Source organism: Cyanistes caeruleus, unplaced genomic scaffold, assembly GCF_971803275.1.
Source record: "Cyanistes caeruleus unplaced genomic scaffold, bCyaCae1.hap1.1 HAP1_SCAFFOLD_134, whole genome shotgun sequence".
Classification (NCBI taxonomy): Eukaryota; Metazoa; Chordata; class Aves; order Passeriformes; family Paridae; genus Cyanistes; species Cyanistes caeruleus.
The window spans coordinates 402,285-419,032 of record NW_028255931.1 but is presented as its reverse complement, the minus strand read 5'-3'; the positions used below and the strand labels follow the sequence as shown (position 1 = coordinate 419,032).

The 16,748-nt window shown below is 49.9% G+C and overlaps 1 protein-coding gene across 1 annotated transcript; it reads right to left on the bottom strand.

Annotated features, from left to right (window-relative positions):
• Positions 1–1,346: 1,346 nt before the first annotated feature.
• LOC147646013 (serine/threonine-protein kinase PAK 3-like) lies at positions 1,347–14,973 on the bottom strand. Its single transcript, XM_086874013.1, has 15 exons — positions 14,744–14,973; positions 13,044–13,081; positions 12,469–12,600; positions 10,852–10,986; positions 10,238–10,579; positions 9,702–9,791; positions 9,128–9,302; positions 7,585–7,648; positions 6,840–6,888; positions 6,349–6,461; positions 5,639–5,756; positions 4,875–4,974; positions 4,214–4,410; positions 2,727–2,864; positions 1,347–1,612 (listed from the first exon to the last, which is right to left on the bottom strand). The coding sequence occupies exons 1-15, from the start codon at positions 14,820–14,822 to the stop codon at positions 1,511–1,513; spliced, it is 1,872 nt and encodes a 623-aa protein (XP_086730139.1). The 5' UTR covers positions 14,823–14,973; the 3' UTR covers positions 1,347–1,510.
• Positions 14,974–16,748: the final 1,775 nt, after the last annotated feature.

Genomic DNA, 16,748 nt, shown 5'->3' with positions numbered 1-16,748 from the left:
ATCTTTTCTGGGAATTCAACACAAACTTGTAGTCAATAAATTCTGCAAGTGCTCTTGCTGCGTGAGGCCACATTGTATCTTTCATTCAGCAATTCATGAAGAAAACACAAATTGCCTACTGAGAACCTTCTGCTCCCTTCCAAATCACTACTCAAGAACAAGCCTCAGGCACATGCCCACAGTCCCTCTCTGCCAGCAGCTCCGAGCTGCATTGCACAGTGCTTGCTGTGCCCCAGAGAGCACCAAGCAGGCTGGCCTGGTGCCCCTGAATATTTCTGCAAAGCCCTCTGCATTTCACACCTTTGCTGTGGCTCAGTGCAGAGCTCCAGGATTGCAGGCGCTTGGTCCCAGAGCTGTGTGAGGCACTGGCTCCTGCAGATGTGCCCTGACTTGCTGTCAGTGCCTCACGCTGGCCTCGGTTCCCCTGGCAGAAATGCCGTGCCTGAAGGACACTGCCCTGTGCTGGAGCCTGCGGAGCAGCCCGGCTCCCTCCCCCTGTGCCCAGAGTGCTGCACACACTGCTGACCATTGCCAGCAGTTCCAGGGCAGGCGGCAGAAGAGCAGCAATGGTCAGGCAGGGCAGCAGCCCTGGGCTGCTCTTTGCCTTTCTCTCCTCCTGTGCAGACTCCAGACAGCCCATGGCACCAGTGTGTGCTGTGCCCAGCACGGCGCCGCTTCCCCTCAGGAGCAGCCAGCTGCCAGCTTGGCTCTGAGAGCGGAGGATTTGCCTGGGGTCAGCAAGAGGCAGCCAGGGCCAGGCTGCTGCCTCTTGCAGCTCCAAGGGCCTCCTTCCAGCCTGCCTGTGCCGAGGCTCAGGCTTCTCCGGGCTCTGCCAGGGCTCTGCTGGGGCTCCAGCCTGGCCGAGGCCGGGCCCGCTCTCACCTCACAGTCGCTCACAGCTCTGCACCACAGGAGACCTTGCACAGCACCCTCACTGCTCTTTGTGCTTTCTCTCTTCAGCCAGACTCTCCTCCAGCCAAAGAGATTTCTCTTAGGGATACAAATCCAAGTGGCAGGAACTCAAATACTCTCGAGTCACATCTGCACAGCCTGCATCTGCACAGGATGTTTGCGTTGCACCGCTCCTCCTTTGGTTTTTCCTGCAAATGCCATTGCTGTTTCTGCCTCAAATAGAAATGGCACAGCTGGGCAAAACTTGTCCAGTTGGCCATATTCCAAAGGCAGTGTGGTCTGGAGAGGATGAATGAAGAGGAGCCTTCCCCCCTTACAAACTGTACCAAAGAAGCCATCAATGTCACTTTCCACCTCTAAGAAAAAACTGACAATTCAGGAGGAAATGTTGAGCTTTCTCACAGGGTCAGAAGGAGAGAAATGTTCCAAAGGAGTTGAGATTTTAGAAATTTTATTTAAAATCCTACTCTACAATCCTACACTACAAACCTACACTACCATCCTGCACTACAATCCTACTCTATAATCCTACTCTACAATCCTACTCTGCAATCCTACTCTATAATCCTACTCTAAATTGGTCATGGAGAAGACAGTTCTAAATCAATTGTTGCATTCCTGCCTCCTCCTTCCACTTCTTTACTGCAACGATGAGAGGTGCCAGGCTGGACCCAGGCATGGCCGATGTTATAAATTGATGCTGCAGAAAGGAAATGAAAACAACAAGAAAGCATGATTTTCCAAGCTAAGAGCTTCAAAGGCAGGGGAATGCTTTTTAAATGAAAAGGGGATTGAGTCAGAGTAGGTCAGGAGCATGGGGCAAGAGTGGCACAGGTTGCCCCAAGAGCTGGTAGGTGGCCCACCCCTGGAAATATCTGAGGTGTGAGTATCCTGATCTCTAGAAAGATGTCTCTGCTCATTGCAGGACACAGACTAGATGTCTCCCATGTCCCTGTGTGTTAGTTTGAGATGAATTGACATTTAGGGAAAGAAGTAAGAAACCCCGCACGGAAGTGATTTCTTTGAGAGAAGCTGCTGGGAGCTTCCTCTGTGCCTGAGACAGGCCAATGGCTGGCTAGTTCTGAGAACTGACAACATTTTGCACCATTTAGAAATGAGATGTGCCTCTGTGATGATGCACATTTTGAAAACCACCAGCCCGGGCACTGGCCCTCTTTGCTTCCGGAGCCCGAAGGTAACGGAGTTCTGGTGAGGCCGGCCCTGCTCGCCCACGGCCTGTGCTCCTGGGGGAGGCCGGGCCAGAGCCCAGCGGCTCCCGGGCGGGGGATGGAGGCTGCGGGACCCCGGCCCCAGGCTGGGCCAGGCCACGGCTGCTGACATCTTGCCCACACTAAACCCTCTCCCCGGCGTGCAGCGACGGCTCCAGGCCGAGCCTCCCCTCCCAGCGGCTCCCGGGCAGAGAGAGGGGCCCAGCACAGCCTGAAATCCAACACCGTGACTGCCATGACCTGGGTGAGATTGAACCCTTTCATTGCACAGGTGAGACCTTTCTTATTCTTGTGGGCCTGATAATAAAATTTGTTATTCCTTTGAAGTTTGAAGCCTGTTTTGCCCTTCTCCTAATCCATAGCTCCCAGCAAGAAATGAGTAAGTGCCCTGGTGATTTTAGCCAGCGCTAAAACCCAGCACTCCCTGCCAGCCCAGCCCAGTCTAGGATTGCTCCCCACTGTCAGCTGAACAGCACCAAGGTTGGAAGTGAGGAGGATGGGGGCTCATCTGATGCCTTGGATTTCAGTGGAGGAGGAGCCCATCCCTGGGACGCTGTTTCACCTGCAGCCCTTTTGGCATTTTACCTGCAGCAGCTCCTTGGCAGACCAGCGCTGCGCCTCGCCTTTCTGCAGGCAGCATCTCAGGAAGTCACGCAGCAAAGGCGAGAATTGCTCGGGCTGCCGCAGCTGTGGGGTCCCTTCTGTGGCTATGTGGAATTTAGCCTGGGGAAAAAGGAAACACAAGGCTCCACCTGCTTCTTTCCCATCTGGAACTGCTCTCCCAGAGCCCATTGTTCCAGCTCCACTCTGCAGTGGCAGTTTTTGCCCTGGCAGAGAGGCAGACATGACTTTCCTGTAGCATTTGGATGATGACTTTCCTGTATCATGAAAAAACCCAAGCCCCAAAGCCACAGCTTTGCCAACATCCAGCAGATCTTGCCTTGGCAGCTGATTTCATTGCCTGCTCTAGTTAGTGGCAACTACATCAGCAAATACATGTTTCCTTCTCGGAGGATTCCCAGCAGCTTGGCAGCCTTTTTGGAAGAGGGATTTTGCTATTCTAACTAACTCTACTATTCCAAGGATTCTTATAAGAAAAGAATCTCTGCAGTGCTTGTTGGTCCCTTAAGCACAGCTGCCATAAAGCAAAACTCATCAGGCTTTTTGTCCTGTTCTTGAAAATGATGGTAATTGGGAGAAAAGAAAGGAAATGCAGCAGGTGTTCCTCAGTGAAGGAAACAAACATTTGGAATCTCATTTTCAACACAGACACATTAAGATGCCTCCACAAATGTATTGGGTTGAAAATGCCTGTTTGGGCACACAGGAGCCACCTGCAGCTCTGTCTCTCAGCACTCTGAAAATTTCAGGTTCCCTTAGGTGGCAAAAGGAAAATATTCATGGTGAAATCAGAAGTGTCATCCCTGTGGTAACCCTGTGCTGGTTGGATTCTCAAGTCAATGCATTAACACTGTGCCCATCCCAGAAAGTGCCAGGAAACAAACAGGAGGTTTTGGCAGGCTCTCCCCGTCACCAGGCTCCAGCTTGGTGATATGGAGAAAGTGGCTTGGGTTAGGAAAGAAGGTGGTCACTGAGTGTCTCAGCAGCACTGCACAAGAAGCAGAAGAGACTCTGGCTTTACAGCCTCATCTCCAGGTTTCAGGCAAGTTTCCCTGTGAGAAGAATGGGGCTGCACCTCTTCTCTCAAAAGCACTGTTTTTGAAACTTGGTTTGCTTTGAGTTTCTTTGCTTCATTTCTGGAAAGATAACACCAGCTCTGAGATGCTTGTTTCCTATTCTTGGGGCCATCTACACAGCCACAAGAGCTGGAACGACTTCTAAGGCAAAGCAAAATGCTGCCTGAGAATGGAGATGGTTTGGGCGAAGTAAGGCTTGAGTTCCCCCAGTGCTGCAACCAAAGCTCCAGCAGATGCTGATGTGCTGCAGGGCCATTTGTAGAAGGGGCCTTGGTGGAAGTACTTCCAGCAGATGGCCATGGGATTTTGTGCAGTGAGCAGAGAACCCGGGACAGGTGAGAAAGACAGCGGGATCAGAGAGTATTTGCTCCTTACCGATTGAGCAGTGAAACTGTCATAAGGAGTTTTTTGTTCGGCCATTTCAATTGCCACAATTCCAAAAGACCACACGTCCACTTTGGGGCCATATGGTTGACGCTTCACCACTTCAGGTGCCATCCACCAAGGAGTCCCGGTCACCGAGCACCGCTGATTTTGCTCAGGGGTGAGCTGAGCAGAAAGGCCAAAATCAGCTGAGGAGAAAGCAAAATACTCTTTTAATTTTCATACTCTCAATTAGGAAACCAAGCCAGAGAATTCCCCAGTGGAAGTTTGAGAATGTGCAGTTGAATTTCCTGGACAACACTCCCTGCTCTCTTTCCTTAGGGCTTTAGCCAAGGAAATATGAATTTTCTACTTCAAACATCCCCCCATTTTTTACACTTCCTCCAGCAGTGCCTTTTGTTCCCCTGAAGGTTTAGATTGCAGCTCCCTCCCTCTGGAAGGAACACACACAGACACACACAGAGCAATAGCACTCTTGGCTGCTTGTGGTTCCTTGTCATAGCTGTGTGCACCCTGCAACTGTGCCTTCAGCCCACAGCAGGGGGGACCCCTGCACTGCCAGCAGCAGCATTTTTGGGGAGCTGGCAGTCACTGAAAGCAGCCCCACACCCCCCATTCCTGGAAGGCTGAAGCTGAGCAAGAATACACTGACCCAGCTTGACAGAGCCGTCGGTTCTGAGAAGGATGTTGTTGCTCTTGACATCTCGATGGATCACGTGGTTGGAGTGAAGAAAATCCAGTCCTTGCAGGCACTGAGAGAGAAAAGAGAACCAGGGGGGCAAAAAGTAGTGCTGTGAGTTCATCGCACAAGAAAGGAAACAGCTGTGGAAGGTTCCCTTTGCAGGGGAATGGGGAGGAATGGCAGAACACAGCGCCATTGAGAGCAAGAGCCTGCTGCTCCCACAGGAGGAAAGGCATGTCAGCTTTTGAAAGAGCACCAGCAACTGCTGTTGTAGACTGTCCCCTGCAAAGCAGCCAGGGTGACGGCAGCTGCAGTGCATGTGCTCAGTAGCAAACAGCTATTGGGCTGCACTGCTATCCTTTTCAGCTGAGGAATAAAAGAAATTAGTCTCTTTTTTTCTTTCCTGTTTGTTTCAAATCCTGCCACCACACCTTTGCTTTAGAGACAAGGAATGTAGTGCAGACAGGCCAAAGTTTAGCTAGGCAAGGTGGAGAAGTGCAAATGCCAATCTGAGAGACAGAGCTATAATACAAGAGCAGGGGATAAGTGGACAGGAAGTGAGTCCAGTGAGTGTAGGGGCACTGGCAGACAGTTCCCTTGAGATGCTTTTGCTTGCCCATAGCTGAGCAGCAGCACAGAAACCAAGCCTGGCCCATGAAATCCCTCCCGTTCTGAGCCCCTGTTTCCCAGACAATGCAGCTCAAGGCCTTGGAAGCACAGATGGGATCCCTGACCTCCCGACTGACAGCTGCAATCTCTCCTTCAGACATTTGAATCTCGTCGATGAGATCTCTCAGAGTGCCTCCGTCCATGTACTCCATCACCAGCCAGAGTTCCTCATGCACAAGGTAGCTGAAAAAAGGAAACAAGGCCATGCAGGTGAACATGCACGGCTAGGTTGGTTTTTTGCTTGAGTCTTGTTTCTGGGTCCCTTAGAGACAAGGGCAGAAGAAAAGGCATAGACATTGCCTCTAGGCTGTGCAGTGTTTGCAGTCTGTGCTGTCTCAAGGAGAAAGGCAGTTTAGGAAGAGCCCAGATAAAAAACCTGTCACGCATGGCATTTCTGGAAATAAGCACCTAGTCTTCCTGGCATGCACAGCAATGGGAAAGAGGGGCAACAATGCAAGGGCAATCCTCTCTTGGATGGTTCATCAGCATTTAAGAAACTTGAAAAACTCAAGCCCAAAGAACTGTGGAGGCAATGAACTTACAAGGTATTGAATTCTTAAGATAGGGCTGATGCAGGTTTTTGAACAATTTTCAGTCTGCATTTGCCAGGGTGGATTCATGCACACAAAATGCAGTCTCTTCCCATCCATTGGAGATAAGTAGAGAAATAATCATTAACAACTCTATTTCCTGCCACTGACCAAAGTGGGTTTTTAAGCTCTCATGCTTGTAGTATGTAAAGAAACATTCAAGGGATAGGACCGTGACCACTCACCTGGCTAAGTAATTCACGATCCTGGGACTCCTATTACTCTCCATGATCCTGATTTCATTCATGGTTAGTATCTTCCTACTCACTCCTTGCACATTTATTTTCTTTATGGCCACCTCAAATGACATTGAAAAGGAGTAATTTGAGAAAATTGGTAGCATGAGACCACAACCCACATGGAGCAAGTGATTTTGGAATGGCACAGCCAAGCTGTGCCAAAGTGCCTTGTGATTAGACCTCATCATTGGAGTAATTAGGAAGTGACATTCCAACAGCCCATTTCTCTGCTCCCTTGGGGGTCAGTTACAGGACATGTGGCCACTGGCGATTTGCCTTGTCCACAAAGCCTGTTCCAAGTGCAATTTGCAGGCTGGCTCCAGTCTGTGCTTCTTGTGCCTTTTCAGCACAGCTCTACTCAAAGCTCCAGCCACAGCTGTCAGCAGTGGGGAAAGGCCTGGAGAGCAGCAGAGGCTGCAGGGGCTGTTGACATTTACCTCTCCTCCTGTTGCAATGTCAAGTGCTCTGGAAACCTCTCCAAAACCCCTAGAAACAAAACAGCAGCAAAGAAAGGAGAAGCCATTTAGATCTTGCAGTGGAAGCCAGTCCAGACAGGAGAGCTCTGCTGTAAATGCCTAAAAGCTGCAGGTTGCAGGAGGGGTCTGCCAGAAGGCAGATGATGCATTTTCCCCTCAAGTGCCTGGGCACTGGGCCTGTTCCTGAAGCCTTGGGATTTACTGCCTCAGCTCCAAAAGGCAGCTTATTCCTTCATCTCGGGTGTCAGCTTCTAAACTGTGCAATTCTAATCCTGAGCACGGAGTATTTCCTTTAGCAAACTCTTGGAGAGAAATGTTCCTGAGAACTGTTATCTGACAGCTCTCATTGGGGGTAGGTTGTGCTTTCAGGCAAGCAAGATTCTTCTCCTTTCATTAGTGTGGCCAGATGATTTGGAGACATCCAAAAATGCGAAGGAAATGAATCCTGAGCTGTCCCACACTTGAGAGACAAGCAGATTTACCAGGTTGTGTTCCTTGCTGCAGGCAAGACCTTGGCAGCATGGAGATGTCTTTGACAATGCCTTCTGAGCACACTTGACAAATTCTGGCCAGTACTGAGAGATGGGGCAGACTAAGCCCGCTGTCTAAACATGTGGACAACTTGTCTGACTTCCCACTTGATGGATATTCTCCCAGGGAAACACCTGGCCCGTGGCTGTGTAGAAGTGACTGTGGTTGGACTCACCCGCTGCCAAGACTTTCCAGTTCTATGTATTTTGTGATGGGATTTTCCTTGTTCACCATTCTCCCTGAGGGAAACAAAATGCAAGATGCTCACTCTCAGGCAGAGATCCCAACTTGCAGGAGATGCCAAAGGCAGCCCCGCTGTCTGGGGCTCTGAACCCTCTGTGGTCAGCTGGGCAGCAAGCACAGCAGCAACAAGACAGGCAGTTGTGCAGTACAAATGGGCAGCAGAGAGACTGATTTTGTCCAGTCCTTGGAAGGAAATGAAGCGCAGAGAGCACAGCAGGGCACAGCACAAGGCTGGCAAAGGCCAAGCATGAGCACTGACAAGCAATGGCAAGAAGACACAGCCAGCCTGAGCCCCTGACAAGCTGTGGCCCCCGTTCAGGACACAACAGCATTGCCTTGGAGATCAGACACAGCCAGGTGCAGATCAAGGCCCTTTTGTGTCCCAGCAGGTGAAGGTAGACACCAAATCAGCTGGGATCTTTTCTCAGCCCCACCAGGTCTTTTCTGAGAGCACAGCACTGGCAGCTGTTATGGGCAAGAAGCAGATTAAATGGGTTGTGCTGCAGAATCACAAAGGGCTTGATGTGTTTTCCCAGAGACTGATCTGAGCAGGGCTTGGGCCAATAGGTAGGATTCTAAGAGTCATGGGAATGGCTGGGAATCAGGTATGAAAAAGTGCCATGGATCTGAGGAATACACAGCACAGGGGCTGCAGGCTCGCTCCTGAGAAATGCCTGCAGTGCTGTTTTATCTGATCACACCATGTGGATGTGTCTCTTGGACACATCTTTATAAGAATAAAACTAGGATATTAATGACAGATTGTTATACAAATATCTGTTTCTTCATTGTGGGCCCAATGAAAACATCTCTTGCTCTCTGTTTCTGCTGTCACCTGATGTTCTTTCAAAGGAGTCCTCACTGACAAAAATATAGCATTCTCATAAAAACCTTGTAGATGTAGTAGAGGCAATAAATACAGTCCTAAAAATGACAGCAGTAAGACACATGGGGCAGAACAGCTCTTTCAGGATGGAGAAAAAACAAACTCTACCAAAAACCACCAAATCTGAAACCAAAAAGTATAGAAACTGAAAACTAAAAACAGAACCACAACAAAAAGACAAAACCCCAAATCCAATTAATATCTCTGAAGTCTTTTGGTTCTGACGACAGGTGGGAAGTCTGGAGTCTAAGGAGAATTTAGGAATCAAATATTCTGTTCAGTTTGGCCACTAGCACACAGGACTTGCATAGATCATTTGCTGGGCCACAGCCTTCTGCTGATCCAAGAACAATTCCTGCTTCTGCCTTTAGTGGCAAGGGAATGCCAGGCAAAGCCGAGCCAGTCCAAGCTGCCCTCAGAGGCAGCAGGAGCAGCCAGAGCACTCTCTCGCTGCCTCAGAGCACAGTAGTTCCTGTGGGGAGTCCTAAATGTCTCTGGGACACCAAAGTGAGGAGGATCATTTGCTACAGCTCTGCTGGCACGTGCACACAATACACTGTCCCTCAGACAAGAAATACACCAGACGTACTCAGTTGCTCCACGAAGTCTCCCTGGCTCTCCTGGAGCTGAGCAGCAGATGTGTCACTGCTGGAAATGGACAAACTGCCCAGGATCCACTGCTCAGCTTGGGGAACAAAGGCTCCTTTAGATGCTGCTGCTGCTGCTGCTGCTGCAGCAGATTGAATGGAAGAGCCTGTGTAGATCTGCGAGAAGAAAGGAGTTTGTGTCAGAAAGCTGGCTGGCAGAGATTACCCCGAGTTCCCTTTTCAAATGCAAGCCCTTAGGAAGTTGCTGTTAGCCACATGCAAAGCTCATCAACTGGATTTTTTGGATGCCCGCTTCTGGAACCAAATGGTCAAAACCCAAGGTTGGTTTTAATCAAGTTGATGGCCAGTTTCATATTCCATTTTCCTGGATTTTCTGAAGGATGACTGCAACAACGACCATTGCACTTCCTCCCAAGGATCCCTTTCCCCCTCCAAGGGCTGCAGACACATTTGCAGCTCCTTGTTCTAATGTTGGAGCTCCTCCCCCTCAGTCCTCTTTTCCTGCACCATCTTCAGAAGGTGCTCAGCCTGCAGCACTTGTGCTTGGGACAGTACCTGTGCCTCCCGCCGACCTTGGGGCTCTTCATCAGCCGGCATTTGCTGGAAGCCTTCGCAGGCTGCCAGGTGAGATATCAACACGTCCACCTCAAGTCAAAGAGAACAAAGCAGTCAGAGACCACAGCTTGTCCCTGTGTGCCAAGGCTCATTGACTGTGAGCAAAGGGAAAGAGCAGGACAGCAGCAGATTCACCAAGGCATACAGACAGCTTGCAGCTTGTATTCCAAATCTGTCTGGGGGACTGTGTTCACTTGCAAAAAGCCCTGAAGAAACAAGGAGAGCAGGAGCAGGCCAGCAGGAATCCCTTGAGATGAGTGCTGGCAAAAGGGGCAAATGACTGGTGCCACTGTCCAGGGCAGCAGCTGAGATTGAGCACAGCAGGAAATGTCCTTCCAAGCAGCTGGGATAGACACTACAGCAGGATGGCACTGAGAGGCATCAGCCCAGCCCCCTGCTGCTCTGCAGAGGAAAGGCAAGAAGGGCAGAAAGCACCAGACTGCAGTGACTGCTGTGCCTATCGCTCTTTCACTCACTCGATTTTCTAGAGCCTCTTGCTGCTGAGCGAGGAGATGGAATTTCTCTTCGATTATTCTTCTTTCTTCCTCCAGCCTCTCCTCCCTTGCCCTGATCCTAGCCTCAGTTTCCTGCAGCTCTGCCAGAAGCTCCTCATTAGAGGCCTGTGAAGAATGACAGAGAGGAATTTCCATGAGTGGAGTGTCTGCCACACTTTCACTCACCTGGTTTTCTTGATTTCCTCTCTGCCAGGGGAGATTCATCTCCTCTTCGACGCTTCTGTCTTCCTCAGGCCTCCTCTTCACTGCCGTGATGGCCCTCGGAGCTTCGGGCAGCTCTGCCTGGGGCTCTGCCTCGATGTTCTGTACACACAAATGGAGAGCAAGTGCCTGGGAGCTGCCATCAGGCTCAGCTTCTTCCTCAGTTTCAGCCTCAAAATCACACTCATTCAGTCACTTCTTTCTGCTTCCCTACCCACCTCTGCTTCCACTGTAACCTCCTGTCCCGCTGCTGATCTCTGCAGAGGCTCTTTGCTTTCAGGGCCTCTGGCACTCGTGGCCTGCTCAGTCCCAAGAGCTGCGTTTTATGCCCCTCTTCCTGCCCTTCACTCTGTCCCCTGCTGAGTCAGCCTTACCTGGCCATTCTCCAGTGGCTCTTCCACCTGCTGCCCCAGCTGCTCTTCCTGCTCTTGGGCTGGGAACAGCTCTCCCTCAGGCTGGCACGGCCGTCCTGATAAAACAATCTGCTCCTGCTCTTTCTCTGGATGGACCTGCAGAGAAAGCAAGAGAAGATGGGCTTCAACTTCTCATCCAACATTTGTGGGCCAAGACTCAAAGGCTGATGGGCTCCCACGTTCCCAAAGCTCTGTGCTGCTGCTCTCCTGCCTTGTTCTCTGCCCATGGGGAAGCACAGATTCCAAAGTGACCCTGGCAGTGCAATCAGGGCCCATCTGGCACTGAATCTCCAACAGACTCTTGGGCAGCTGACAGGAAATGTGTGGCATTTCTCAAGGGCCTCCCTCCCCTTCTGCTGTGTCCTGCTTGTCTCTCCATAGTGACTGACAGCCAGCCCTGTCCCACAGCTCCATCCTGGCTCTGCAGGGGCTTCCTGGGTGAGCTCAGCCCTTGGGAGAGACACTGCTGGAGTTCATGTTCTTTTCAGGCCTGCCCTGCCACTCCTGCCCTTCTGACATCTACACTCTTGTTAGAAATCCTGCTCATTCAGGAGACAAGGATGTGTGCAATTGGATCCTCTGCTGCAGCTCAGAGAGCCTCTATGGCCACCTCAGGATATGGAAGAGGACCAAGGTGTTTCTCCTCCCTCTTTTGTCAGCTGAGAATTCTGAGTGGCACTGACAGAGATCCTCAAAAGGCCCCACCAACAAATTAATTGACACACCCCTAGGGATGCCAATGAAGGAAGCCATGGGTCGTGTAATACATGTATGACCAAAGTCAGCAAAAACCACCTAAACCATGGAATTGTCCCACCTCACTAGGACAGGCTGAAATTTATAGGTTAAACAGGGAGTGTCAGGACAGAAGAGGCAGGAGGAGGAAAACAGCTCTGAGGAGAAAAAACAACCATCTCTAAAGGGGTTCTTAGCAACACAAGACAGCACTCAAGGACTTGCAGCTTTGCCCCCACACTAGGCTCCAATGCAGTTTCCAAAGCTGCAGACTTCACCACAAAACGTATCAAGAGAAACTTGCCACTTGTGGATTTTGCCTCAGAAGAAGGGTTCAGAACTACACAGTTTGTTTCTTTGGCCACACAGGACAAGAATGGCCGGCCACAGCTGCATGGACAACACAATCATCTCCTTGCAGCTTATCAAAAGCCAAAAGACAGGTGGCCTAAAAGACTCTGCAGAAGTGAAGAATTACTCCAGAAAACTGCAGAACACTTCTCCAGGTCATGCAGAGGTTTCCAAAAAGGGACAGCAAACAAAGCAAGCCCTGTGAGCCCCAGAAATGCCGTGTGAGCCCTTGGCCATGGCTTGGCAGAAGCCAAGAGACAGAGCTTCCCTGAGCCAAGCAGCCAGCTGCTCACCCGCAGGCAGCAGCGCTTTGGGGCCTCAGCACGACGGCTGAAAGTCCAATTTCCATCTGCCACGGGATGGGGGAATGGCTGGGTGCTGGCAGGACTCCAGCACTCAGCATCCTCAGCCAGCAACAGCAAGTGCTGGCTGCTCAGAAACTTGCAGCTCTGCCTTGCACTAAAGACAGCAGCACCCAGCACTGGCACTTACTGTCTGGGCATGGTCAGGCTGGGCTGTGACCACAGCTGGAGGCTCGTGCTCCTTTTGCTCATTTTGCTCCTCTTTGGCCTCTTCTCCAGGAGCAGAGGGAGCCACAGCAGAGTCTGCTCTTGCTTCTGGGCTCTGTGGACAGATGGTGGAGTTAGGGACAGGCAGCTCCCTATCATTTAGAACCTTATTTCTCTTCAGCTCTATTTCTACAACCAGCTCTACCAAGCACAAATCATCAGCTTTGATAGCAATGGGATTCTAAGTCTCTCCAAGTAAATCAAAATGGGTTAATTCAGCCAGGCTGCAAATAGTTCTGAATTAGAGAGTTCACCCTGGCTACTATCAGCAATCAACGTTCTCTCTGCAAATCTGAGCTTTGAGTTCTTTTAAAGCTCTGCAATGGAAAATTAGGAAATAGCCAACAATGCCTTTGCTATTGCTGTTGTAAACATGGAAATGGATCTTCTTTCAGCCCACCCAGCTGGCCCTCTGCACTCTACTGCCACAGGCCAAGCTCACAGTTCCCTGCACAATTCTGAAACACCAGGAGCATCAAATGTTCCTTTCTGACTCACCTCAGGATCGGCACCTCTGAACACACGGCTCAGATGACCTGCAGTGGACAAGGAAAATGAACCAAATTCTTTGAGAAAACTGGAGAGAACCGTGGCCTATTTAGAGCAGCATCTGAAAAGATCTCCCAGTCTGCATTTTCAAAGGTGTCCTGCTTGACTGGTGTGGTTTAAAACAGCAACTAAAAAATCACTAGAAAACTTACTTATTTCTTCCTGTGAGATATGGATTAGAACAAGAGCAAAACAAGCTTAAAACTTAAATGGAATAAAGAAAGTTTATTTACAAAAACTACAAGAATAAGAAACCAGAATAAAACTTCCAGAACAACCCTTTTCTCCCCCACTACCCAACCATTCCCTTGTTTACATGACAACATAGAGACAAAAAACTTTGGAACTTTGGTGTTTACAACAGTCCCAATTCCTGCTGGAGTCTTTTCATCAGTCTTTGTAGAGAAACAGAAGTCTTCTTCTGCTATCTATGGAGTTTTTCACATGAAAACTATCTTTCTTCATAGCTTTCTATTTCTCTGATGCCAGCTGCCCAGAAATCTGCCATCAGTTGTCTCCTCCCATTTCCCATCACTCTGAGGTGTGTTATGGGTCATGAGTCCAGGGATGTCATTTTTATGAATGAGTTATTCAAAGGCAAAAGTTCTCTTTATCTGTTTTTCTGAGCCCTCCTGGAAACAGAAGTTTTCTTTTTGCTTCTTAAAAGCCACAAATCTTCAACTGTTACTTCTCCCCCTCTGTTCCAGCATCTCACAGTGTCACAACTACTTCATCATTTGCTCAAAATCCACACTTGGAAACACTCCATTCCTCCCAATATACTCTGTCATGAATTAGAGGAGTTTTTTTCAGAACACTACTGTCCATCTCCATAGCTTTAACAGAAAAATATTTCAGCTTAATAAAGCATCTCCTTATTTCTCTTCCCCCTCTCAATTTAATTTTTTTCTTCACTCTCTTTGATGGGTTGATGGTTGATCACTCCCTCTCTCTCTCTCTCTGGAAAAAAAGGATTAATCTGCATGTCTCATGCAGGTAGTAAAAGAGTTAAAATCTTGCTAAAGCTGCAGATGTTGATGGTGTCAGGTTTCAGGTCAGTGGCAGAAACTGCAAACCAAGTCAGGCTGGCAGGCTCCGTTTCTCCCCCCACCCCGCCCTCTGCAGCCTTGTCTGGCCTGGAGGGGGGGAGGAGGCCGAGACAGAGCCCTGTGACCTCGTCAGAAGCCAGAAACCAAAGAGAGCAAGAAATTCCCGGCCTCACATCTTCAGGTGGTGTTCACAGGTTGATCTCACTTCTCAATAGTTAAAACCGCTGCCAATTCTCACCCATGGCCAGGAATTAGTCAGGAGAAAAAACTCCCATCAGCCTCCAGCAGTTTCAACTTCCCCAGCTCTCAGAGCTATCTTAAAAGTAAAGTCACCCCAAGAGATTGAGCCAGCAAAGTGAGGAAATGCCAGACTCTGCTGCCACAGGCTCTCCCGTGGAGGGAACAGAAGCCCTGCAAATGCTGCCCGCAGCCCCCTGGCTACAGACACCCCGTGTTTTGCTGAAGGTGTTGACAGGAGCTTTACCAAACCAGTGGCATCCTCATGGTCTTTGTGTTTCAATAGCAACCCGGTCACTAAGAAAGAGCAGGGAGACCTACAAAAGCCAGCTCAGGTTCCAGCCAGGGAAAACCTCTACTTACGTGCCAGGTTGGTGAGGTAATAGCCGGAATATCCGATGACATAAATGGTGCAAACGGCAGCAGCGAGCTGCTCAATCATTTTTGCCAGTTTGCACACTCTGCTCCACCACAAGAACAAACAAGGCTCCTGTCAGTGTGCAGCTGCCCACTGACAAACGCCTCAAGCAGGAGGATGCTCCTGCACTGAGCAAGCCCAAGAGCTGCTCTGACCCTGAGGCCTTCCGTGCACCAAGGCAACCTTGGGATGTCACCACGACAAGGTGGCATCCATGCCCTGACATCACAAAGCCAATGCTCTGCGCTGCTCTGGGAATTGATGCAGAGCAACCCAACCTTCCCTACAGCAAACACAAAATTGCCTGGGAGCTTCTCCTCTGTCACAAAGGGTCACAAATCCTTTGGTGGGCTGTGGGAAATGGAAAGACAGAAACTTCCACAGATACTGAAGGGTTTGATTTACAGCCTTGGAAGGAGCTTGGGTTCATGCAATGCTAAAGGTTCACAGACGTTTAGTTGAGAATTCATAAGCTTATGTTCCTATAGCTGCAAGTAAGAATATGCCAGAAGTAAATAAAAAACTGCATTGAGTGAGATGGTGGAGAGATTTCAACTGTAATTGTATGATTTTATAGAGTAAGCTATGAATCTAAATATTATCCTAAGAAGCACATGTGTGTAGGTGAGCTAGCAGTGTATTGGGTGAAAAGCAGACACAGTGCAGCAGAACTTGGCAAAGGTGAAAGGTGATTAAGTAATAATAAACCTCTTCAATTTAGTGCATTAGCCAAAAATCTCAAATTAGCGAATCTAAGCCATCACTGCACCAGGCTGAAGCTGAGGATCCCCAGCCAAGCTCAGAGGGAGGAGAACACAGCATTTGTGGGATCCTTTCCAGTCTGACTTGCTTTAGCTGGAGCCTGGGGGAGGAGAGAGCAGGAGAAGGGTTGGCTGAGTCCTCTCCCCTCTGCCTTGCCCTTCTCTGCTGGATCCTCAGTTCATCGCACACCCACCCCAAGACTCCATCCCCATCCTACTGGTGCTGACAGGATTAAAGGAGATAAAGAGGAGATTAAAAAGATAGAGAGGAGAGAAAAAGAGAAATTTAAATGCAGTTTAAATATGAAAGAAATGCACATGTTAGTGACTGCTGAGAGTTCCAAGGGAGCTGAAGGGTTTGCGAAGGGCCAGGAGCCCGTGAAGGGCTCAGGAGCTGCTGCTGCCGGGAGGGAGGAAATGCACCAATGGCTCCCAGCAGAGTCTGTGCTTTGAGGCTCTTTCCCAAACAGCTGCAGGAGGGAAAGCAGCTGAGTTTGGAGGAAGAGTTTTCTGCTGAGGTTTCCTGTTTGGAGCTGTCACAAGCTTGAGCTGCTCAAGGGAAACGCAGCTCTGCTTCCAGCAGGGCCCAACTGCCCGGGAGCACAACTTGGTTCCCTGGCCCTGAGCCAACGGGCAGCAGCAGCTTCTGTTCCCTCCTGGCTCTTGTGTCATTTCCAGCAGCACAAGACACACCAAGAAAAGCTCCTCCAGAACATGCCATGAGAAACACAACCTGATTTCATGGCATGGAGGAGCTCTGACAGTCCCACAGGCTCAGGGTTGTTTGTCAGTGAACAGAGCAGGGAAAAGCACAGACACATTCCCTGCACAGGGAATTCACAGGAGGAAAGTGCAGCACTGGAGGATGAGCTTGGATACAAGGTTCCCATGGCAGTTTTGGGGATAAAATCGTCAGCAGAGATAAAAGAAAAAGTGCTCCCAAGGGTGGGCTGGGGAGGGCTGGTGCTTCCCGGGAGGCTCCCGAAGCTCAAGAGGACAAAGCCCAGACCTTGTCCAAGCTGTGAGCTGGGTCTGAGCCAGAAACCAGGGGGTGGCAGAGACATTGCTGCTGAAGGGCTTCAGATTGCCAAAGCTAAAGTGTCCAGCATCAAGGAACAACTTGAGGTTATGGAAGTCCCAGTGCCCACGTTCCATCCCCTCATTTCAAGCTGAAAGCAGAGTTCCCCTT

Excerpts from the sequence above, each read along its gene's own strand:
- LOC147646013 (XM_086874013.1), bottom strand. The coding sequence starts at position 14,822 with ATGATTGAGCAGCTCGCTGCTGCCGTTTGCACCATTTATGTCATCGGA. Across the intron at positions 7,649-9,127 it reads AGACTTCGTGGAGCAACTGA|GGAGAATGGTGAACAAGGAA; the intron begins GTACGTCTGGTG and ends TGTTTCCCTCAG. Across the intron at positions 4,975-5,638 it reads TTGCAGCTGTCAGTCGGGAG|TGCCTGCAAGGACTGGATTT; the intron begins GTCAGGGATCCC and ends TTTCTCTCTCAG.